Below are 24,776 nucleotides of genomic sequence, written 5' to 3' on the forward strand. Positions count from 1 at the left end.
TGTGATGTGTTCTCCCTGTGTCTGCGTGGGTTTCCTCCGGGTGACTGTCTGTGAGGAGTGTGGTGTGTTCTCCCTGTGTCTGTGTGGGTTTCCTCCGGGTGACTGTCTGTGAGGAGTGTGGTGTGTTCTCCCTGTGTCTGCGTGGGTTTCCTCTGGGTGACTGTCTGTGAGGAGTGTGGTGTGTTCTCCCTGTGTCTGCGTGGGTTTCCTCCGGGTGACTGTCTGTGAGGAGTGTGATGTGTTCTCCCTGTGTCTGCATGGGTTTCCTCCGGGTGACTGTATGTGAGGAGTGTGGTGTGTTCTCCCTGTGTCTGTGTGGGTTTCCTCCGGGTGACTGTCTGTGAGGAGTGTGGTGTGTTCTCTCTGTGTCTGTGTGGGTTTCCTCCGGGTGACTGTCTGTGAGGAGTGTGGTGTGTTCTCCCTGTGTCTGCGTGGGTTTCCTCCGGGTGACTGTCTGTGAGGAGTGTGGTGTGTTCTCCCTGTGTCTGCGTGGGTTTCCTCCGGGTGACTGTCTGTGAGGAGTGTGGTGTGTTCTCCCTGTGTCTTTGTGGGTTTTGTTATGTTGCTCCCTTATAGTGTAACTAAGTAAACATTATTACTCGACACACAGAGCAAGGAGGACAACTTCTGGCTGATTCACTCACTTCTTTAATTGAACTACTGCCACACTGATTACATTCAGAATCCCTAGATGCCCTAGTGGCGGTCTGCCCTCTGGTGGGTTCATTGTACATAGGACATCTCTAGGTGCATACATCACATATCTCCTCCCCACTAAGATTTGTTGTCACTAACAAAACATTTCTTAGGAAACAAACTTAAGACATCATATCCTTTTTTTTTTTTTTTTTTTTTTTTTTTTTTTTAAACTTCTCAATAACCTTACTAGAAAACAGGAGTTACGTCACAACTTATAATCACTTCAAAGTTTCAAAACTCAGAACCATTTAACAACATTCTATGAAAGCAAACATTCTTCAACTTTTTTTTTTTTTTTTATAATTCACTAATCCCTGTAACGTACTGGTGGACGTGTGATCCTCACCGGATATCGTCGTACAGTCTCTGTTGTAGTCTGAACGTTCGGTGTGGATTCCGTGGACTGTGGTGTCGTGGGTGTTTTTGATGGAGCATGCAGTGTGTGTGTAAGTGTATCAGTATCCTCCTTCTGTTGAGGTGTATTTGGGTCAGGTGTGGTTGTCTGAGGAAGTGACATCGGACCACTCGCAGGAAGACTCACTGCAGTCTCTGATGGGTCTGACTCGAACCGAGTCAGCATCTGGTCCACATGACGCTTCCAGACCCCTTGTGTTCCCACATTTACCTTGTAGGACACTGGTCCGGTCTTCTCGATCACCACAGCTTGCGTCCACTTATCCTCCCCCCTCCTATAATCACGCACAAGCACTGGCTCACCAACTTCAAACTGTCTCTGTTTAGAGTGTAGCTGGCGCCGTTGCTGTTGAGCCTCTTGTGACTGGTGCACTGTTCCAGCCATACTTGGTTTCAGGAAATCCAGTCGAGAACGCAGTTTGCGTCCAATGAACAGCATTGCAGGGCTTTCCTTGGTTGTTGCGTGGGAGGTGTTGCGGTAGGTCAGGAGGAATATATCTAGACGCTGTTGCACCGGTGTATGTTCTCTAGAAGATTTCAGAGCGTGCTTGAAAGTTTGCACAAAGCGCTCCGCTAAGCCATTGGAGGCTGGGTGGTACGGTGCTGAGCGAATGTGTTTGACGCCATTGGCTTTCAGAAACGTGATGAATTCTTCAGAGCAGAACTGAGGACCATTGTCGCTTACAAGGCTGTGTGGAATGCCATAGCGACTAAAGAGTCCCCTAAGCACTTGGATGGTTTTGCTAGACGTGGTGCTATCCATGATGTGCACCTCAGGCCATTTGGAGTGTGCGTCCACTACGACCAGGTACATGTGCCCTTCAAATGGACCGGCAAAGTCCACATGTATCCGTTCCCAAGGACTGGATGGCCACATCCATGGGTGTAAGGGTGCTAGGCCCGGGTCTTTCTGCACTCGCTGACATGAGTGGCATGACTTTGCTTGGTGCTCGATCTGGGAGTCGATGCTGGGCCACCAAACGTAGCTGCGGGCTAAACTCTTCATCCTTACTACACCTGGGTGTGCTGAGTGTAACTCTGCCAAAACCCGGGGGCGTAGTTTGGGTGGCACAATCACTCTCAAACCCCACATGAGGCATCCGTGCTGCACAGTGAGATCATGGCGGCGCTGGAGATAGGGGGACAGCTCGTCCGCTACGTTGTTTGCAGCTGGAAAACGGCCAGTTGTGACCATTTCCATGACACAGGACAGAGTGGGGTCAGCCATGGTGTGACGCTTGATCTCGGTGTGGCTGACTGGCAATGTGTCCAACTGTGACGTGTAGAACACCTCCACTGCATCTTGTTTTTCCCTGGGGGCATGAGGGAGCGGTAACCTCGACAGTCCATCAGCGTTGGAATGTAGGGCCCCTTTTCTGTACTCAATGGTGTAATTGTGAGCGGAGAGCAGGAGCGCCCAGCGTTGCATGCGAGCGGCAGCCATGGATGGTGTGCCTTTCCCTGGACTGAAGATGGTTGTAAGCGGGCGATGGTCAGTGAGTAGAGTGAATGTATTGCCATACAGATACTGGTGAAACTTGCGTACTCCAAAGACTATCGCTAACGCCTCCCTCTCAATCTGAGCGTAGTTTTGTTCTGCTTTGCTGAGAGTTCTGGATGCATAGGCGATTGGTTTTTCATCGCCATCCGGCATGACATGAGAGAGAACAGCTCCGACCCCATAGGGTGAAGCGTCGCAAGCGAGGCGGAGAGGCAACTCGGGGTTGTAATGTGTAAGCACATCCTGAGATATCAGGAGTACTTTGGCTTTCTGGAACGCTGATGCACAGGCTGACGTCCACTGCCATTTCTTTTCTTTGTTCAGCAGTTCATTCAACGGCTTTAGCACAGTGGCCCGATCAGGAATGAAGCGTCCATAATAGTTAAGCATTCCTAGGAAAGATCGAAGTTGACTTACATCGCCTGGTGCTGGTGCTTCCACGATGGCACGTACCTTCTCCGGTGACTTGTGGAGCCCAGCAGCGTCGATGATGTGGCCCAGGTATTCCACGGACTCCTGGAAGAAGAGACATTTCTCTTTCTTGATGTGCAGGCCGTATTCCTCTAGCCTGCTGAGCACTGCATCCAGTGTTTTCAGGTGTGTCTGCTCATCAGGACCACTGACAAGTATGTCGTCCAGGTAGCAATGAGTGTGTGCCAGTCCGAGGAGCACCTGGTCCATTGCCTTCTGGAATAAGGCGGGTGATGACGCTACACCAAACGGCAAGCGATTGAAGCAGAAGAGTCCTTTTTGTGTTGAGATGGTCAGCAACTTCTTGGAGCTCTCTTCTACTTCCATCTGTAGATATGCATTGGATAGATCCAGCTTACTGAAGCACTGACCTCCAGCGAGAGAAGCAAACAAGTCCTCAATACGAGGAATTGGGTATTTGTCGATGCAGAGTGCTGGGTTGAGTGTGACTTTGAAGTCCCCGCAAAGTCTCACGGTGCCGTCCTTCTTGTTCACTGGCACCACTGGCATAGCCCAGTCACTATGCGCCACCGGTGAAATGACGCCAAGCTCCGTGAGGCGTGTCAGTTCAGCTTCCACTCGCGGTCGAAGAGCATATGGCACATTGCGTGGTGGGCAGAATTTGGGTACACTGTTTGGTCTTAGAGTGAGCCTGGCTTTCACTCCAGTCATGGTGCCTAACTTATCGGAGAAAACAGCGGAGTGTCTTTTTAACACTATCTCTAAGCTGTCTGTCTGTCTATGCTCAATTGCATGTACCGTCTTTAAGTCTCTCCAGTTCAGCTGAATGGCTCTCAGCCACTCCCTGCCAAACAATGGTGGAGCATCCACCTTCACCACATACAGTGGCAAGACAGCGTGTTGCTTGTTCAATGTCACTTGCACTTTAATGACTCCTTCTGGTGCCAAAGGCTCTCCTGTGTATGTCTTTAGCATAATATCAGTGGGTTGCAGAGGAATTTTGTGCAGCTTTCGTTTGTACATTTCCCATGGAATCAATGACACTGCAGCCCCTGTATCCAATTCCATCTCCATTTTCTTTCCGTTGACTGTTGGCACTACTGATATACGTGAATACTTCCCTTTTTGCGACACTGCATAGAGTTCCAAGTCACTGTCACTATCCGCTTTCGTTCCTTCACTTTCACTTTCATTCGCCTCGACGTGATGGATCTTTTCCTTTCTATCTTTCACGCTGCGTTTGTGAGCATGGCTTTTCTGTTCAGGCTTTCTATCTTTGTGTTTATGTTCTCTTTCGTGACTGCCTTTTGATCTACCCCTACACATTCGTTTAGTATGGCCTTTCCTCCCGCACTGGTGACATTCGCGGTCTTTGTACCAGCAGTCATCATCGCTGTGATTTCCCTTCCCACAGCGGCGGCATTTTTCACTTTGCGAAAACACTGCATGTACTTTCAGGGAATTACTTAACTGCTGTACGTCGCGTGCTGCTGTCTCTGCTGACACTGCGTGTTCCACTGCTTTTTTGAACGTGAGGTTTTCCTCCGTCAGAAGACGTTTCTGTACAGCTTCGCATTTCAATCCGCAAACAAATCTGTCCCTCAGAGCGTCCTCTAAGTAAGCCCCGAACTCACAGTGTTCCGATAGCTTCTTGAGCACTGCTACATACTGTGCTATCGTTTCTCCTTCCCCCTGATTTCGCTTGTGGAACCGGAACCTTTCGGCTATAACAAGCGGTTTCGGTGTGAAGTGATCTTTAAGCACAGTCACAACCTGTTCATAAGTCTTTGTGCCAGGTGCCACGGGAGCTACTAAGCTACGAAGCAGTCCATATGTTTTAGGACCCATCACACTGAACAGTACTGAAACTTTCTTAGCCTCTTGAATGTCATTAGCCACCACATAATGCTCAAAACGTTCAATATACGTTGCCCACTGCTCACCAGACTCATCGAAAACGTCCATTTGTCCATATATTCCAGCCATCATACGTCTTTCTGGGATTACTTGTACCGTAGATGAAAACACAGCACTCAATGCCCTTGTATCCTTTGATGGTTGGCTTTTAGTTGATTAGCACATTAGCTAGCCACGCGGGTGTTCATTTCGGTCCAAAACTTGCACAAAACTGGTTTAACTTTCACAGCCAATCGATGCAAAGTATTCCGAAACACACGACTCGTCGCCAATTTATGTTATGTTGCTCCCTTATAGTGTAACTAAGTAAACATTATTACTCGACACACAGAGCAAGGAGGACAACTTCTGGCTGATTCACTCACTTCTTTAATTGAACTACTGCCACACTGATTACATTCAGAATCCCTAGATGCCCTAGTGGCGGTCTGCCCTCTGGTGGGTTCATTGTACATAGGACATCTCTAGGTGCATACATCACAGGTTTCCTCCGGGTGACTGTCTGTGAGGAGTGTGGTGTGTTCTCCCTGTGTCTGCGTGGGTTTCCTCCGGGTGACTGTCTGTGAGGAGTGTGGTGTGTTCTCCCTGTGTCTTTGTGGGTTTCCTCCGGGTGACTGTCTGTGAGGAGTGTGGTGTGTTCTCCCTGTGTCTTTGTGGGTTTCCTCCGGGTGACTGTCTGTGAGGAGTTGGTGTGTTCTCCCTTTGTCTGCGTGGGTTTCCTCCGGGTGACTGTCTGTGAGGAGTTGGTGTGTTCTCCCTGTGGCCGCGTGGGTTTCCTCCGGGTGCTCCGGTTTCCTCCTACAGTCCAAAAACATACGTTGGTAGGTGGATTCGTGACTCAAAAGTGTCCGTAGGTGTGAGTGTGTGAGTGAATGTGTGAGTGTGTGTTGCCCTGTGAAGGACTGGCGCCCCCTCCAGGGTGTATTCCCGCCTTGCGCCCAATGATTCCAGGTAGGCTCTGGACCCACTGTGACCCTGAATTGGATAAGGGTTACAGATAATGGATGGATGGACATTTAGGGGTTTCGATGTATAAAACCTCTAAAATTATGTTGTTGTTGAGTGTTTTTTTTTTTTTTTTTTTGACAAGAGCAGAGGAAGCCTAGCATATACCAAAGAGCCAATATGATTTTTTTTTATTATTATAATTTTTTTTGGGCAATTTACACAAACAGACCGTAGAGGTGTTTTTTTGTTTGTTTGTTTTTTTTAATTAAAATTGTGAACATCAGCATTAATGAGTTTTAGGAGCTGATACTTTATTCTACTGAAGTTGGGTTCTACTCCACAAACCTGTTGTGACACTCACACTCATTATTACATTTTAATTTCTCTGCTCCAAAACTCCTCTAAAGCTGACAGTAACCATTCACCGAGTTCAACGCTGTGTATTAGAACAGAGAAATATATAAACAACTCTCTGAGCATTCGACACATCTTCCACTTTGCCTTAACTTTCACTAAAATATCGATCACAAACACATTGTTCAATTCATGTTTATTGTTTTAATTAATATTTCCACATTTCTGAATATTTTCAAGGGTAATCAGAAGCAGGTAACTAGATGAAGTCAGAAATGATCCTGAAACAGTGCTCAATAGAAATGGTAATAGAAAAGTAATAGGGGCGACCGTAAATGTGAACCCTTTAACAGTATGTAACTTTGCTGACATTTCAATCCGAAGTAAAAAACGGCCACTTTTCACATTTGATATATTTTTTAAAACCTTTCCAAAAGGTCGTCCTGGCTAAAGTGTGTTCAGGTGTCGCTGCCTTGAGCTTATGATGTGCAAAATATAATGGAAAAAAAGCCCAGCTGTCCTAAGATGACAAATATCACAATATAAAAAAATATGTAGATTACACGCTGGCACTGGTTGTGTGTTTTAGAAAGCTGTAGTTCAGTGTCCCTTTCACAGAGGCATCATTTATTCTTTCTGCTCTGATTTTAATGTTTTACAGTTTCCTGAAATTTGTGTGAACTCTCTCCTGAGTGTTTGTCCAGAACAGATTTAAAGCTATGATCTCCAGCCTTGTGTATTATCGTTCGTCCCTGTTGTGTTTAAAGTGGAGAAATGGAGATAAGCGTCTGTATCAGAAAAAAAAAAAAGTAGCGTACAGGTACATTATTGTCACTAAATACAATATAGTGTAAAGTTACAACGGTCCAGGTGCATTCTTTAAAGGTACAAGACATTTTCTTCTTTAGAAGGAGAGTTGAATAATATAAATTATGCAAAATAACACAATAAAACTTAAGCTCTGGAGATTTAGTGGGTGTATGAACTCAATTCAACTTTAAAAATCTACAATAGAATATGGTACTGTTATGTTCACTAAATAAAGTAGCTGATATGTACCTTTGAGGGTACCACCAGTGATGGTTTTTCTGAGAGTGTAGGAACCCTGATATGAAGAAGCAATGACATTGGCATCACAGTTGTGTTTAGAAACTTGTTTATCACCGTTTTTAACTGAAATACACAGACCCTGAGAGACTGATTGGTGCAGTATATGAAAAGGAGGTGTGGTCTAAGCCTGGATCATTAGTTGATTTGTTTATTTCCATGGGGCCCAATTCTTGCCCTAAGCTCTGAGGCCCATTCTGATGTGAACACATACATAACATAGCTGAAGGACGAACAAAGGTGTCAAAAGTTTGAAAAAAGAATGAGGCTCACACTCTTAGAAACGGAGTGAGTCTTTAAAAGTGATGTTCATGATTTTCATCAAAAACATTTATTTTTTAATAAAATTCTGAGGATGTCTCGGTCCAGTACGCTAGGCTTTCTCTCTCTCTGCTCACTTTAGGAGTTTTTTTTTTAAACAGAGAGGACTCCAATATTGAAGAGCATGAACTGAGATGAAGATATTACTGTATTCCTGGATAATACTGACTTATTTTTGCCTGTTTCGGTTTACTTAAGGTGGAAATGTCTCCAAAATTGCGAAACGGCTAACTGCATGAAAGTAAACGTAGACTGAAAGGAGTGTGGTGAATGAATTCAGACATGAGTTGTGAGTTATATATTATCTCATACATTCATTATCTGTAACCCTTATCCAGTTCAGAGTCACGGTGGGTCCAGAGCCTACCTGGAATCATTGGGCGCAAGGCGGGAATAAACCCTGGAGGGGGCGCCAGTCCTTCACAGGGCAACACAGACACACACACACACACATTCACTCACACACTCACACCTACGGACACTTGAGTCGCCAATCCACCTACCAACGTGTGTTTTTGGACTGTGGGAGGAAACCCACGCAGACACAGGGAGAACACACCAACTCCTCACAGACAGTCACCCGGAGCGCGAATCGAACCCACAACCTCCAGGCCCCTGGAGCTGTGTGACTGCCGTGCCGCCCCCTATTATCTCATACAGTTAAAGTGAATGTGAGCCGAGTGTGTCCAAGTTCTGTTTCCAAACTTCTGACACCTTGAACACTTGCACCACGGTTGTTCACTATTTGAGACCATCACAAATGTGTGCACTTCAGCCTTATACCTTTGGACAAATATAGTTTTGGGGACTGACTTCAGGTCGCATTGCATTTTGGGATTGTTTCAGCCTTTGAAAGGTCTGTCCTTTGGTTGTTGGGTTTGTACGCCGTAAAAGGTGAACGAGAGGTGAAGCGAACATGCTTCGGCGCCTAACAGACGCACACCGCGAGAGACGACGGAGACAGCAATCAAAATAATAAATACGTTTTCAAAGCTTAGATCCTTTTACTGCCTGCCCTTCTGTCCCTACTGAGACCATTTAAACACAGGAGCGGGAGTGAGGGAGGCGGCTTCACTCTACAGCCAATCAGGTAAAGCTCCCTCCTTCCAACTCATCTGGCCTTAAAGGAGAAGAGTACTTTGCGAATCGACTAAATATCTGAATAAATCTAGGTGAGTCAAAAAGGGTAAAAAGCCACTTAGAGAATCCACTTAGAGGTTAGTTTGTCAAGGAAGCTTAGATAATACAGTTTTTTTTCTGCAGTAAAATTAACAATTTTCCTTTAATCATGGGGTCTTAGAAGATTCAAAATGAAATTTAGAAAAGTGAAGATACATTTCAATATCTTTTAAGGCTTTTCAGTAACAATACTTCATAAAATTGCCTCTATTTTATTCGTTTGGGTTTGTAGTTTGGGGCAGAATATGGGAAAAATACCTGGAGTGTTAAGAGTTTAAAAAACAGCATGAAAAAAAAAAAAATTGTGACAATGTATTTTTGCCATATCGCCCACCCCCATCTGTAATGGTTAACATTTCCAAGCCCTGCTAGCCAATCCCATGTCTCCTCTCTCAGGGCATTGCAATGATGCAGTTTCTATCTACATTAAGCACATAAGCAAAGCAAAGTTTTGAAAAAACACTACGTCAAAGACTAAAAATAGTGCAGTAAACAAACGATGTCTGAGACAATGATGATTCTTCTTCAGTTGAAGAATGCCTCTGATTTATAAATATATCCATGACAAAAAAAAAAAACACAAAATGGAGAAAAGGGGGAGTTTGTTTTCCTTCAAGTGTGTGTTCAGTAAATCATTTCAGTTTAAAGAAAGAAAGAAACAAAAACCAGGAGCTGAAGAGCGTCCTTGTCTCTCATGGTACCAGATTAAGGCTTTAGACCCAAAGGCACAAATCTCCTCCAAAAGGGCATTGAGAATGCCAGAGCACTTCTGAAAGTGAATTGCCACAAAACAAAGGCTTAGGGCATGTCCTAGTAGTTCCTGGACACCTAAGAACGTCCCAGCTCAGCTTCTTTTCACTTTCCCGGGGTGCCTGTAACCCCGCTTCAGTTTAATATTCAGCTCCAACTGAACGAAGAAAGGAAAGAATGAGGGCTAGCAGCTCACAACTGGAAATCCAAAACATGCAGAGAATCTGCTGAGAGACGAAGAGCTTTTGAAGGTTATTCCATGCAAGTGTTATTGCAATATTAATTTCTCTGCTCATGTCGTCTGTGGTGAAATGCGTTCTAATCACGGCTTGAGTTATGAGCCGGGTGTTTTTCAGACTGTATTCATGAGGAATGCATTTCATTTGATGCACTCAGCTTCTTTTCAGTTATGAATTTTAATATCCCTGCCAGTGAGAAGCGGCCTCATTTAAAGTTCGCACTTAAAAGCTTGCAGCACTAATGGAACTTCACACAACTTTTTTTTTGGTCATGTCTAAATTCTACGAGGTGTAGAACAAGCAAGCGTACTTTGAGTAAACTGCAGCTAAAAGCATTGGCAATTCATTTAAAAATACCTAGTGCACTTGATTCATGGCCTCTATTGTGAATGTTGATTTCATTTTTACACGTGTGATTCTGTGGTTGTCCAAAAAGTTGGATGCTATTTATGAATATAGCAATATCATATTCTTGCCTTAGATAGCCCATCAAATACAACAACAAAAGCAAGCACAGCTGATTGACAATCAACCCTTCTCCTCATGTCTGTTGCAATTGGACACTTAATACACCACCAAAGGATTCAAAGAATGTATTCACTGGCAAAGCAAAAGTAAAGGCTGTCACTCTTGCTCAAAGAAAGAGCTGAAAGAACAGAGATACTTCCTCACATCAAAAAAAAAATAATAATAATCAGAATGCAGAACCCAAAATCCATCATGAGGTCAGTGTGCACATTGTGGAGAAAGAGAATATGAGAGAGAGAGAGAGAGAGAGAGAGAGAGAGACAGAGAGACAGAAAGAGAGAGACAGAGAGAGAGAGAGACAGAGAGAGAGAGAGAGAGAGAGAGAGGGTGAGAGAGACAGAGACAGAGAGAGAGACAGAGAGAGAGGGTGAGAGAGAGAGAGACAGAGAGACAGAAAGAGAGAGACAGAGAGAGAGAGAGAGACAGAGAGAACCTGTTGTATCTTGTGCGTGTCCAGACAGAGAGAAACTAGCTCTAGCTCTGAGAGAAATATTCCAGTACAATGCGCAAGTGTCCCAGTCTGTCTTTCAGAGAGGTCAGAGACAGGACAAGAGTCTGATAAGCAGGATCTAACTGCATCACAGACAGCAGCCACCAGCACCACGCTGGACCATCAGCAGATGCCTGAAACATGCAGATAAAAGAAAATTAACACAGAGGAACACACTAGTAGTCAAAAAAGTGTGATAAAATATTTCCTGGGGTTTTTTTTCATTACAATTCTATTTTGCTGTGAAAAAAAAAGTCCATGGATGTAACAAATATCAAGTAAAATTTCTAAATCTTTGTACAGACCCTCGAGGATGCAAAAACACACACAAACATAATAAAATACACAATACACATATATACAATGTATAATTATATTATTATTATATTATTTATTTACTATCTTATATATCTAATATTTATCAGCACAAGCTTCATGTTCAATTTTCATCAAAGAGTGATTTAGAGTGGGTTTTGCCTAAGGATTGATTTAATAAATCTGTTAAGAAAATAAATAAATAAATTCCCCCCAAGACTGGTTTAAATAACAGGGTGCTGTTTCAGAGCGTTGCTGTGTATTATAGCAGTAATAGCACAGAATGGTTATGCAATATTTTGTAATTACAGTATAATATGTATGAGCCTGTGTGTGTGTATGTGGATCAGCGTGAGGGGGTGTATGTGGAGGAGTGTGTGGATGAGAACATGTGTGTGTCCATGGAGACCTGGATGTCATCGTCTTTCTCGGGCATGGCTCCGTACTGCCGGTTGATCTGCTCACGGATGCGACTGTTGAGGCGTTGATACCACTCTCTCGCCTGCTGATACACACTGTCATGGAGACGCTGCAGTAACTCTAGCTCCGCTCCATCAGCCTGGAATTAACACACACACACACACACACACACGTGATTATCCTTGACAAGAAGATGGTAATTTGAGGTCTGAGATATGTATTATGCACCACACTTCTGCTCAAAGACCCTGAAATAAACGCATACCTTCTTTCACACCACATTTCTTATACAGAGTTCATCAGGTTCATCTGTCATACTGATGCACTTTATCAGTTTACAGTTACTGACTGTAGCTTTTGTGTTATTGCATGATGATTAATTGATAACCACCCACTACCCTATTCTCACTTTAAAAAGACCAATATCTGTACAGATATATTATTTTAACCATTTTCATCCTTGCTAAAGGTTGAGGCTCCATTTGCACTGAGGGACATCAATACAGTATAGTTAACTGCACAACTATGTTTGTTACTGTAACAACTGTCAGCATACCACAGCAGGTATGACACTAGACATGGTTAAAAGACTGCATTGACTATTGGAGTATTTCTAAAAATGTATCTGTGTTGTTTTTTTTAAAACACTACCACAACTCAGAGCTTTCAGGATAAACCATGGAGCAAACAAATGGTTTGTTTTCTTGTTTTGTACACACAACTGAGGCATGAAGCTGTGTAAATGTTGCCATGGTGATTATGTCCTACCAAAAGCTGTGACAATCTTATTTCTATATACATACAGGGGTTGGACAATGAAAGTGAAACACCTGGTTTTAGACACAGTAATTTATTAGTATGGTGTAGGGCCTCCTTTTGCGGCCGATACAGCGTCAGTTGGTCTTGGGAATGACATACACAAGTCCTGCACAGTGGTCAGAGGGATTTGAAGCCATTCTTCTTGCAGGATAGTGGCCAGGTCTCTACGTGATGCTGGTGGAGGAAAACGTTTCCTGACTCGCTCCTCCAAAACACCCCAAAGTGGCTCAATAATATTTAGATCTGGTGACTGTGCAGGCCATGGGAGATGTTCAACTTCACTTTCATGTTCATCAAACCAGTCTTTCACCAGTCTCGCTGTGTGTATTGGTGCATTGTCGTCCTGATACACGGCACCGCCTTCAGGACACAATGTTTGAACCATTGGATGCACATGGTCTTACTGGTGCAGTGTGCAGTTAATGAAGATTGTCCACCAGGCTGCTCCAATTTAGCCATGAAACCTCCCACACTACAATGACAGGTGTTTCAGTTTCACTGTCCAACCCCTGTACATCTGAAGCTGATGCATTATTTTATTTGAAATAAAATCTGTTAGATAATAACCATGTTATCTTAATCCTAAGGTAAGGTCACTCAAGACTCCCCTCTAGCGGAATGCCAGGGCAGAGCAGGAGAATTATTCAACCAAATATGAAATCTGAATTGATATGAAAAAAACGGGTAACTGAAAGTGGGACTGCTCCAGTAAAATCTGACCTAAAAATGTAATGTAAGCCCTTTCACCTTGTGGTCTTCCAGATACTCAATGTCTGCAGTGTGATATCCATCCTTCTGACCTCTCCTCAGCACTCGGAAGCGACTACCCCCTACAGTGTCTACATATGAGCGACCATCAGGAAGAAGGTCCAGGTCCAGGATCTCCAGCATGCAACCGTAATCTGCAAACCTGGTCCACAACACATTACTATAAAGCTACAAATACTGTAGACACCAACTTCACCAGACACCAGAGTTCACTCTACATAGCTATGGTAACAGCTTCTACTTTTCTGGGAAGGGTTTTCGCTAGATGTTGGAAGTAAAGTCTGTGAAGAGTCAATGGCATTCCGAAACTGATTCTGTGAATATCTTAAGGCTTTATATACACTTCATATACAAATCTATATACAAATTTGCCCACAGATTTGTATATAATAACATAGATGCATATTTAATTAATTCCCTTTGTCATAATTTATAACTATTACTCACTGAGACAACTACGACATAAAGTGAAGCTAGATTTATTATATATTAAAAACAGTTTGATAGAAAGACAATCAAAGTCAACAAGTACATTACAAAGTCAATGCAGTTTCTCCAAATGTTATACACGGAGGCAGATTTAAATTTATCAGCAATCATAACGGCATTACTATGTTGAATATAACAGTGGACTGACCCTTTTCCATGCTCGTAGCTGGACATCCCAAACTTTTTGGTGCCGGTGTCCATGCAGCGACGCATCATCAGTCGATATCGTGGCTCAAAGACGTGCAGCGGACATGGGATCCCAGGGTATGCCACAGTGCACACAAAGATAGGGATGTCCTTGGTCAAGCTGTGGAGAAAGGGTGGAGGGTAAATAAATGATCGTTCCCATTCTTTTAGCATTAATTATTAAGGGTGTTATTACACATTGAGTGAATGTTTGTGAAACTCTGCAGCTGCTGAACCGTTGTGAAATGCAATCAAACAACTGATTTCTTCACGTAATTAGGTTCAATTAAATGACATTGATTGATTTCACTGGATCATTAAATAATAATATTGTCAAGAAAAAAAATATGAGCTGCTATTTTTTATTTTTTTTTGGCCAATGGAGTAAAACACCATGCTGTGTTGAGATTTTTTAATTGCTTTGTACAACTGTCAAAACACTCAGAAAGGAAGTTGCACGCAACTCACAACATAAAACTGACAGCATGAATGTTTCTCCTTACAAAATGAATACTCAGATTAGTCTGTTTACACATCACATTTATAACATATATATTTGCTTGTTCATTCATTCATTCATTCATTATCTGTAACCCTTATCCAGTTCAGGGTCGCGGTGGGTCCAGAGTCTACCTGGAATCATTGGGCGCAAGGCGGGAATACACCCTGGAGGGCGTCAGTCCTTCACAGGGCAACACAGACACACACATTCACTCACACCTACGGAAACTTTTTGAGTCGCCAATCCACCTACCAACGTGTGTTTTTGGACTGTGGGAGGAAACCGGAGCGCCCGGAGGAAACCCACGCGGACACAGAGAGAACACAACTCCTCACAGACAGTCACCCGGAGGAAACCCACACAGACACAGGGAGAACACACCACACTCCTCACACACAGTCACCCGGAGCGGGAAACGAACCCACAACCTCCAGGCCCCTGGAGCTGTGTGACTGCGACACTACCTGCTGCGCCACCGTGCCGCCCCATTTGCTTGTTTTTTTCTGTTAAAAATGTTGCCAGTGTTCGTTGCTTTGGGACAATGCATGGTACAGAGGAAAGACTGGCTGTATTTAAGTAACACCTCATGAGTAGGCAACTCACTTTGAGAGCTCAGCCATCTCAGCATCGTGCACCTGTTTCCTCTCTGTCAGCTGCTGCGGGAAGAGGCGTGTCATAATCTCCTGTAGCAGCACCGTGGGGTTGTACTTCCTGTTCTTGAAATACTGGTGTGGGAAATGAGAACACAGTGAAATGTACACAGCGAGAAATTGAACAATAAAGAACCCTCTGTAGAGTATTTTAAACAGGTTTAGTGCTGAATATCCAAAATACTCTTACTGTTAACAAACAATGATAAAAGTTTGTTAAGGAAGTTTCTATTATTATGACTGTAAAAGCAGAGCAGGGTGTTTGGAGGCTAGGTTTAATCCAAATCACTACAGAATATGTTTGAGACTAACCTCCTGCAGCGGTTGTTTGCAGAGTGGACAGCGGAGATTATGGTCCAAACTTCTTTCAATACAGTTCTTACAGAACGTGTGGCCACAGGGCGTAGTGACAGGCTCATAGAACAACCTGTATAACATCAGTAATGAGATGAAGTCCATTACATTACATCGGAGCACTGCAGAAAATATTTGGGAACCACTGGTCCAATGTCTTCACATGCTGAAGAACGATTAAGATAATTTGGCCTCTGTGTAACGTGACATTTATTCCCAAGTGAAGAGGAAGTAACGGAGGGTGGCTGAGGAGGCATTAATATAAATGGGAACTTCTGGGGATGCCAGTTAAATATATATTTTGGGGAAAGCTTTTTTTGTTATTATATATTTTATCTCTGAGCAAATATGAACCATTTAAATGTCAGAGGATAATTATGGATCTAACTGTATTTATTATTATTCAGTGAAAATGTCAGTCAAGGGCATTCATTTAAACTGAACTGACCTGATGCAAAGAGGGCACTCAAAGTCAGCCACGGTCAGGACACTGAGGGATGATTCTCTGTCCACGCTACAGGTGACTACAAGATATACAAGACACAGGAAATGAAAAAGTGTACAGATTTGATGAGAACTTTCACAAAACTATTCAAAACATCTCTAAAATTATCATTTTATCTAAGGACTTTTGAACCAATTGCACTGGTCTGTTCTTCATGAAATCCACATTGTTTTGGACAGTGTTCAAGCGCTGTGGAAAAATATTTGAATATATTGGCGACTCAAAAGTGTCCCTAGGCTCTAGAGTGTGTGAGTGAATGTGTGAGTGTGTGTTGCCATGTGATGACCCTGAACTGGACAAGCAGTTACAGACGATGAATGATTAGAAATGATTAGAAAATTCAGTAATTCACTCATTGGTAAGAACACTCCCACCTCTCGCCTGTCTCTCGTCCTTCCTCATCATCAGCTCGTCATCATCCTCAGCTGTGGGTAGGAAGGATACCGCCTGACACAGACTCAAACAGCACTCAGTACTGGAGTCCTGCCTCATTTTAGAGGCAGCATGAGTCTGAGAGAAGGAGAAGAGAGAGAGAGAGAGAGAGAGAGAGAGAGAGAGGGCAAGATATATATATAATTTTGTTATATAACTTTGTGTGAACTAAATCTTTACAAATGTTTTTTCCTCAGAAACTTAGACACTCCAAAAGAGCAAATTTTGAAAAAAGACAGTCAATGTAGGTGCGGAATTGTTAATGTCATTTCACCTCCACACAGTCTGCTTTGTCCTCCAGCTGTTTTCGAGAGCTCTGCAGACTCTCTACAGAGCTGGTGATGGCACAGGGGTCTTTCAGGTACTCAGACACTACATGCAGAATCTCTGGGACTTCCTCTGGCACAGACAACCCCTCAGCCTCCAGTATCTGCTCCGACAGAGGAGGAATTTATTGGGAAAATCAATAAAGAGAAACATTTTGTGTGCCATTTGGGTGGGCCATTTATATGGATACACCTTAATAAAATGGGAATGGTTGGTGATATTAACTTCCTGTTTGTGGCACATTAGTACATGGGAGGGGGGAAACTTTTCAAGATGGGTTGTGACCATGGCGGCCATTTTGACATCGGCCATTTTGGATCCAACTTTTGTTTTTTCAATGGGAAGAGGGTCATGTGACACATCAAACTTATTGGGAATTTCACAAGAAAAGCGTTACTTTATTCTTTCATGGGTTATTTACAAGTTTCTGACCACTTATAAAATGTGTTCAAAGTGCTGCCCATTGTGTTGGATTGTCAATGCAACCCTCTTCTCCCACTCTTCACACACTGATAGCAACACCACAAGAGAAATGCTAGCACAGGCTTCCAGTATCCGTAGTTTCAGGTGCCAAGCACGCCATTGTTTTTCTTGTGAAATTCCCAATAAGTTTGATGTGTCACATGACCCTCTTCCCATTGAAAAAACAAAAGTTGGATCCAAAATGGCCGACTTCAAAATGGCCACCATGGCCACTTCCAGAACAGTGCTACATGTATAACCTTTTAAGTCTTAGTTCGACGTGGTTCCAACATTTTTGAGTGTGTTTAAGGCATTACATACTATTGTTGTTTTTTTATATACATATATTGAATTATTTTATTTTTTATTTTTCTCTTTTGCTTTGTATTTCTTTTTTTCAGTTCATAGAATTTCAAACAAATAAAAACAATACATTTTTACATTTTTAATAAGTTGTCTCAACTTTTCTAGAAATGGGGTTTGTACATTTAAAGGAACAATGTGTAAAAATGTTACATTTAATTTACAGCTTCAAAATCATTGTGATGCTCCACTGAGCTGTGACAGGGAGAATAGAGCCTCTGTTCTTACTACTCTGGGCTCACCACTGCAGAAACCGCACTGGGTAACTTTTGGTGGAATGTAGGAAACCACAAATACTTAATTATAGTATTCCTTTAAGACAGTAATAAGCCTTACTAAAAGCTTAGGTAATGTCACAATTAATAATTAAATAATTATTTTAAAAAAACAAGTAGCAGCATAAACTAGCATCATTTTGGAGTTTATAAAATCCTAAAATCAGGGTAATTCTTCTTTCTATAATTACCTAAAGAAAATCTAGGTAAGATTTGTGCTTTTTTTGCCCCTGGGGCTAGTGTAATAAATTTTGACAGCACTGTACTGAAATCAATGGGGACACTCCTCATTGTTTCCTACCCTCCTCCACAAGTTACAGCGTAAAATGTCTGCAGTGCTGAGCCCACATTAGTGACAACAGAGGCCCAGTTCTCCCTATTAAAGCTCATTGAAACATCACAATGATTTTGAAGCTGTTATTTTTAGGTAAAAATTATTACATAGTGTTACTTTAAGTAAGGGGAAATGTAAACCCGACTGTTTCTTTGCTGAGTAATATATATGGCATATGTGTCATGAAAAAAAGTGTAAGTGTGAAGATTGTGTGGGTGTAACACTGTTTCCTACCTTTTTAATCTGGTTCTTAGACAGAGCAGAGTCAGGCTGCAGCTTCAGACAGCGGTGAAATTGGAGGAGAGCTTCAGTTTTCCACCCCATTTCCAGCAGCACATTTCCTTTCCGGAAGAAACCCTAGTCAAACAGACACAGGAATACAAGGCATGGTAAAAGTCAGACAAACACTATTTCGTTATGGAAAAGGGCCTATAGATCTAGGGCTAATTAATTTACAGACAATTCACAAGCTGTGTGTCATTAGTGCTCTGCGCATCTGAAAAATCACTTTTCACAGAGATTTTCTTCAAAACTGAGAACAGATAAGAATCACTTGGGGCAAAATCAGGGCTGTAGTGTGGATGACTTAAACATTATTAATCAACATTCATGCATCAACAGAGTGATGGTAATAATGGTTTTGTTTTGGTAGAGATTATAACAATAGTGATGGTCTGATGTTGCCTTTATATGTCCTCAAAAGTGTCATTTGCTAGAACCATTATAACATTTTCTGCAGGATAATGCCCCATTCCATGCCTTCAGCAATATACATTAACTGACAGCAGTTTAAGAAAAACATGGTTTATGCATCATTCTTCAATATCTACAATATCTCAGCATGTGAGCTCTGAATATTCAGCTTTAACTTTTACCTCAGTCCAGTTTGGCCGGGCACAACAGAGGTCATCCAGGTCCCTGAGAGCATCAGAAAACTGAAGGAGGCCCATACAGGCCTCTGCCCTCCACACTTTCAGACTAACATCATTGGGAGCTTCAAAAGCAGAGGGGTGAGAGAAAGGAGACGTAGTCAGATCTTTTCATTTCTGTACAAAGGCTCAACAATTTTGGGAAAAATATCTAAAGGCTTTTTTTTCTAGACCAGTATTCGAACGGCAAATTGAGTTAAGATTATGTTTTTTAATAAAATACATTTCAGGAAAGTTGCTATGTAACCACCCATGAGTATTTGGTTGCTACTGAATGGTGAAAAACATTTAATCATTTCCCCACGTGAACTTTGATGTAGGCTATAATAAATAATTATTGTGGTAGCAATATAAAAATATTACAATAATGGGCTGAACCTGTGCATAACCCTAATAAGAATCAGCTTCTAAATGGAGTAACACACAGGTTCCTCCCACACAGAGAATGTGCTTCAGTGCTGGGCAACTGTAATACATGCAAAACTAGTTATAATTGGGCCTGGATAATGTAAGTAATATTTAATACACTTATATACACACAGAGTGGGATGGATGAGGCTGATTTACAGATAAACAAGAGGGTGTGACGTTGACTGGAAGTCCTAAATACGTAATGCAGTATAACGCCCACAACAAATCAGCGGTGTTACTTTCACCGGTGTCAAATGGTACATAACGACAAACAGAGCTTACCAAACACACAATACAAGACTGTGTCATAAGATAAGGTTACATAAGCAGCAAAAAAACAGGTAGTGCACAACTCACACATACCACTGTCTCTAATTAGGCACCAGCAATCATACACCCATTTCTGTGCCTTACTGGAGAGTTAGGACTGTGGGTCATGTGATGTAAAATATAATTAAAGAAATCGTACACAAATACCACTGGTCCAGAGCGTCCTGTTCTATCACATGATCTTTTTTTACACAGAAACGGTATAGAGTTTCTGGGGAACAGGAATGGACTTCTCCGGAGTGATTAAGCTCATCCAAACAATTTGGCATGTGTTGATTTGTGACCCAGGACTAATCATATAACACAAGCGCCCACATTTTCTTTTGGCAAATCTTCACAACTAATGTTCCAATATCTAGTGTAAATAGATATTCCTAGGAGAGTAGACGCTGTTTGAGCACACAAACTGGTGTTCTCTTTCTGCTATATGTTATACTCAGATAGCACACTGTGGTTTAATTAATCATGATATGGATAAAGGGCGGCACGGTGGCGCAGAAGGTTAGTGTCGCAGTCACACAGCTCCAGGGACCTGGAGGTTGTGGGTTCGATTCGACTCCGGGTGGCTGTCTGTGAGGAGTGTGGTGGGTTCTCCCCGTGTCTGCGTGGGTTTCCTCTGGCTGACTGTCTGTGAGGAGTGTGGTGTGTTCTCCCTGTGTCTGCGTGGGTTTCCTCTGGGTGACTGTCTGTGAGGAGTGTGGTGTGTTCTCCCTGTGTCTGCGTGGGTTTCCTCCGGGTGACTGTCTGTGAGGAGTGTGGTGTGTTCTCCCTGTGTCTGCGTGGGTTTCCTCCAGGTGACTGTCTGTGAGGAGTTTGGTGTGTTCTCCCTGTGTCTGTGTGGGTTTCCTCCAGGTGACTGTCTGTGAGGAGTGTGGTGTGTTCTCTGTGTCTGTGTGGGTTTCCTCCGGGTGACTGTCTGTGAGGAGTGTGGTGTGTTATCCCTGTGTCTGCGTGGGTTTCCTCCGGGTGACTGTCTGTGAGGAGTGTGGTGTGTTCTCCCGGTGTCTGAGGGGGTTTCCTCCGGGTGCTCCGGTTTCCTCCCACAGTCCAAAAACACACATTCGTAGGTTGATTAGCGACTCAAAAGTGTCCGTAGGTGTGAGTGTGTGTGTTGCCCTGTGAAGGACTGGCGCCCCCTCCAGGGTGTATTTCCACCTTGCGCCCAATGATTCCAGGTAGGCTCTGGACCCACCGTGACCCTGAATTGGATAAGCGCTTACAGATAATGGATGGATATGGATAAAGTATAGTTATACACAGCAATCCTTTAACAAATCATTCAGTATAGAATTAATATGCTAACATTTATTTTAAACCGACTTGTCCTTGTCTAAATAAAATTATTTAACAATAACAAAGATTAAAAACAGATCATGATTTACCCTTTCAGACCCCTGGACTGTGTGTTTATTATAAATTATACTTGTCCTGATTACTAGTTGTACATTTTAATCCACTTTTCCCTGCTCATTAACCTGTCAATAACTACCCCAAGTGTTTATGAAATCACTAATGCATTCAACAATCAGGTCAGCTCTCCTGCTGCTTTCAGGCGTGGGAGAAAGCTGGCACTCAAAGTCTTTATCTATATTAGGCTTCAACAATCTTTAATAAAGCTTGGCCAGTTCAGATAAAGATGAATGTCTGAAACATCAGGACAGTATTTTGCTCCATAAGCTATTGTCCATAAAGCTATGTTTAAACCCCCCCTAGAGGATATGCTGGGCTCAGGAAAGAAAGACCAATATATTCCTTATTTAGCTCTGTCCCGCAGTCTGCATGTGTCCTTATATGGCACTGCATGTGTAATATAATAACCCATATTACATAACTAATTATATGATTCAAAAATCCTGTAAGACTTCCGAGTGTCCATTAATTTGTAATTCTTGTAAACACTCTATGTTCCTTTAAAAGGAATCCCATAAATCTTAATATGCAGCAAAATTAAATGGTTAATATACAAGCGATGTAGTTGAAAGTGGTTTGGGTTCGTTTTGGTGTGAAATGCTCTGTTCAGGAAAAGTTATGTGTGGCAAGATTGTTGATAATGGTGAGGAATGTAACTAGACCTCCACATGAAGTGTTGTTCATGAACACACCTCCTGATGTCTGAGACATTATTTTTTGATTGTTTTCCCACAAAATTTTGCTTACATTTGTTTTTAAAATCAGTTCATGGCAAAAGGTTGATTCAAAAATATTCTCATATAGTCTCCATAAAACCACATTCTTGTAGTGTTTCACCATCAACAACATTCTGCTTGAACGCTAAGAGTTATAGCAAAAACCATATCAACAATCTTAAAGCCATTTTATTGATACATACATATTACAATGACTTTACACACCGCCAAAATAAAATTAATAAAAACTGCCATCAAAACTCGGGCTAAAAATATATTTATTAAGCATTTCATCGTGTACTGCATTATCCATCCATTCTCTGTAAGTGCTTATCCAGTTCAGGGTCGCGGTGGGTCCAGAGCCTACCTGGAATCATTGGGCGCAAGGCAGGAACACACCCTGGAGGGGGCAACACACACACACACACACATTCACTCTCACACACACACCTACGGACACTTTTGAGTCACCAATCCACCTACCTACCTACTTTGGGAGGAAACCGGAGCACCCGGAGGAAACCAACGCAGACGCAGAGAGAACACACCACACTCCTCACAGACAGTCACCCAGAGGAAACCCACACAGACACGGGGAGAACACACCACACTCCTCACAGACAGTCACCCGGAGCGGGAATCGAACCCACAACCTCCAGGTCCCTGGAGCTGTGTGACTGCAACACTAACCTGCTGAGCCACCGTGCCGCCCTGTAAATATGGACAATAACCACAATATAGTGAAATGCTCAAACATGTTTCTTACAATGGTGATTTAACAATATCAAACTGTATCAATCTGTTGTCTTTACATCTCCACCACTGAATTTTAAAGCCTGGAAAACATGGGGAAATGTCCAGGCCTCGTGAAGTCTGGTACTTTAACATAAACAGCTGTATGTGTCCACTTCTGATGCAGTAATAGGGGGCTGTGTATTAGATTTTGAGATGTTTCTAAGAGAATCTGGCTGCATTATGTCTAGACAGCATTAAAAAGCCCGGTTACCGATACTGTATATTTGTTCCCGGATCTTAAACACCACTCCAACTCGTCCCAAATGTACTGCATGAAGCTCACTCCCTCCAAAGAATCCACAGTCCATACCTCAAACTTGCATAACTTTGACTGTTGACTTATGTTACACAATACACAATGTCCAAAAGTTTGTAGACATCCCATAAACTCAGTGAATGACATTAAGAGCTATTCTAAGGGGCGTATACGGTGGATACATATGTTTAATTGTGCACATACAACATGAATAACCTCCACAGCAAAACACAAAATGAAATTGGGATGTCCTTAGTTCCAGCACAATGCTAAGCGTGAGCTAGAGGGGTATACACATCCCCAGCAGTGGTGTACTGGACCTCTGTTCTACCAGTGTTTGAATTCTCACAGAAACGTCCCAAACCCTGGTGTAAACAGATGGATAAGCAAGTATCCACGAAGTTCTGCCCATTTAGTGAATACCTCTGTGTGCTGGTCCCTTACCGGCCTCTATCCCGTTCTCTGCGATCCGCAGGGCTTCGGAAAACTGGCAGGTTTTCAGCTTCTCTTGTATGTGGCACTTCATCTTGGTCTCCTCCGGACAGCATTTCTCGATGACGCTGAAGAGCAGAACGTTGTTCTTGGTTGTTCTGGCGTCTCTCTGTTTGAGCCTCTCATTACAAGCTGGACACCGGGATGGCAGCCAGTCGCTTAGACACCTCCGACAAAACGAGTGACCACAGCTCATGGTCGCCGGCTCACACATGAGAAACAGGCAGATAGGACACTCCAGTAGATCCATGGTTTAATAATTATGGCACAAAAACACAGTCGAACTGCTGAGGTCCTTTAGTTTCGGGTCAGGACTAGGTTTATTTTGACATGACAGACGTCGCCAAGTTGTGTAAGGTGTCCATCTGTCAGTATTTGGATACAAAACTCCTTACAAGAACTGCCTCCACCTTAAAACATCCACCCTCCGGACTTTTATTCTACCTTCCTGTGTTATCCTAACACTGAGTGACCCGTTTAAATCCCATCCATTCTCAGTTTGTGTGGACAAACTAATGTTTTTCTCCTCTTCATCGTCATAAACAGGGTCTTTCCGAGCGGTGTGTTTTTATCCCGACTCTCCGCACATAACCCCGTCGTCAACGAACTGCAAAATACAAGAAAATATATGATATAAGGCTCTATTCCTTGTTTACTGTATCCGTATCTTCCCCATAGCGCTGACCGCGCTCAGGGGAGAGAGAGAAAAAAAAGCCCACCTCACTGCTGACACCATTACGTTACATAAATAAAAAAATCACGTGACCACAAAGCGACGCGCCCATTGGCTGTTTTCACCTTGTTGTGAAACAGTGTCGTTTGCGTTTCGTAACATCCAATTCTACTAACATTTAGACATGTTTTAAAGATTTAAATATAAAAACACGAACAATATACACAACATTTGACTGAAATTATTCGTGTTGTATAATTTCTGATCACTCCTGTAGGCTGAGCTTTTGTTATATTAGCGCATGACACAAACGTTCATTCAATTCAATCACAGAAATGATATTGAACTTGATCTATACTCAGCATGGATATTACAGTGCAGATATTTGTTCATGTCATTCAGTTATATGCTGTAGTAACACAATTGTGTGTGTGTGTGTGGGGGGGGTATATTTTCTATTGTTACCTCTGTTTCCTAATGGCGTCATGGATTGATATCAGTGCATGCCCCAATGACCATAATGGCTTCAGCTGGTGACCTGGGACTAAGTGTACACTGCACTTGAAGTATTTTAATGGGATCCCACTAGTGTTCTCTAATAAAAACCTTAAGCCACACCCCAAAGATGTCAGGTTTTAATCGTATTGGATATCAGCAAGTCTGTTTACAACATCTCTCTGAAAA

General features: G+C 42.7%; 1 protein-coding gene across 3 annotated transcripts; it reads right to left on the reverse strand.

The window, feature by feature from the left end:
- Positions 1-6,198: 6,198 nt before the first annotated feature.
- Positions 6,199-24,630, reverse strand: lonrf4 (LON peptidase N-terminal domain and ring finger 4). Of its 3 annotated transcripts, none has more exons than XM_066649245.1 (13): positions 24,558-24,630; positions 23,372-24,026; positions 18,956-19,074; positions 18,315-18,437; positions 16,594-16,749; positions 16,262-16,397; positions 15,831-15,906; positions 15,341-15,455; positions 14,982-15,103; positions 13,839-13,997; positions 13,181-13,343; positions 11,604-11,753; positions 6,199-11,013 (listed from the first exon to the last, which is right to left on the reverse strand). In XM_066649245.1, exons 2-13 carry the CDS (start codon positions 23,667-23,669, stop codon positions 10,864-10,866), a joined length of 1,767 nt encoding a protein of 588 aa, XP_066505342.1. In that variant the 5' UTR covers positions 23,670-24,026; positions 24,558-24,630; the 3' UTR covers positions 6,199-10,863. The 3 variants fall into 3 exon arrangements, with proteins under 3 accessions (XP_066505342.1, XP_066505344.1, XP_066505341.1); XM_066649247.1 differs by lacking the exon at positions 24,558-24,630 and adding an exon at positions 24,139-24,242; XM_066649244.1 differs by lacking the exon at positions 24,558-24,630 and having other exon boundaries at positions 23,372-24,110.
- Positions 24,631-24,776: the final 146 nt, after the last annotated feature.

Source organism: Hoplias malabaricus, chromosome 17, assembly GCF_029633855.1.
Source record: "Hoplias malabaricus isolate fHopMal1 chromosome 17, fHopMal1.hap1, whole genome shotgun sequence".
In the NCBI taxonomy this organism is placed as follows: domain Eukaryota; kingdom Metazoa; phylum Chordata; class Actinopteri; order Characiformes; family Erythrinidae; genus Hoplias; species Hoplias malabaricus.

What these genes read in the sequence shown, in the direction of transcription:
- lonrf4 (XM_066649245.1), bottom strand. Translation starts at nt 23,669, where the DNA reads ATGGATCTACTGGAGTGTCCTATCTGCCTGTTTCTCATGTGTGAGCCG. An exon ending in CCCGGCCAAACTGGACTGAG is followed by an intron (nt 18,438 to 18,955) that starts GTAAAAGTTAAA and finishes CTGTTTGACTAG; the next exon opens with GGTTTCTTCCGGAAAGGAAA. An exon ending in GGACGAGAGACAGGCGAGAG is followed by an intron (nt 15,907 to 16,261) that starts GTGGGAGTGTTC and finishes TATATCTTGTAG; the next exon opens with TCACCTGTAGCGTGGACAGA.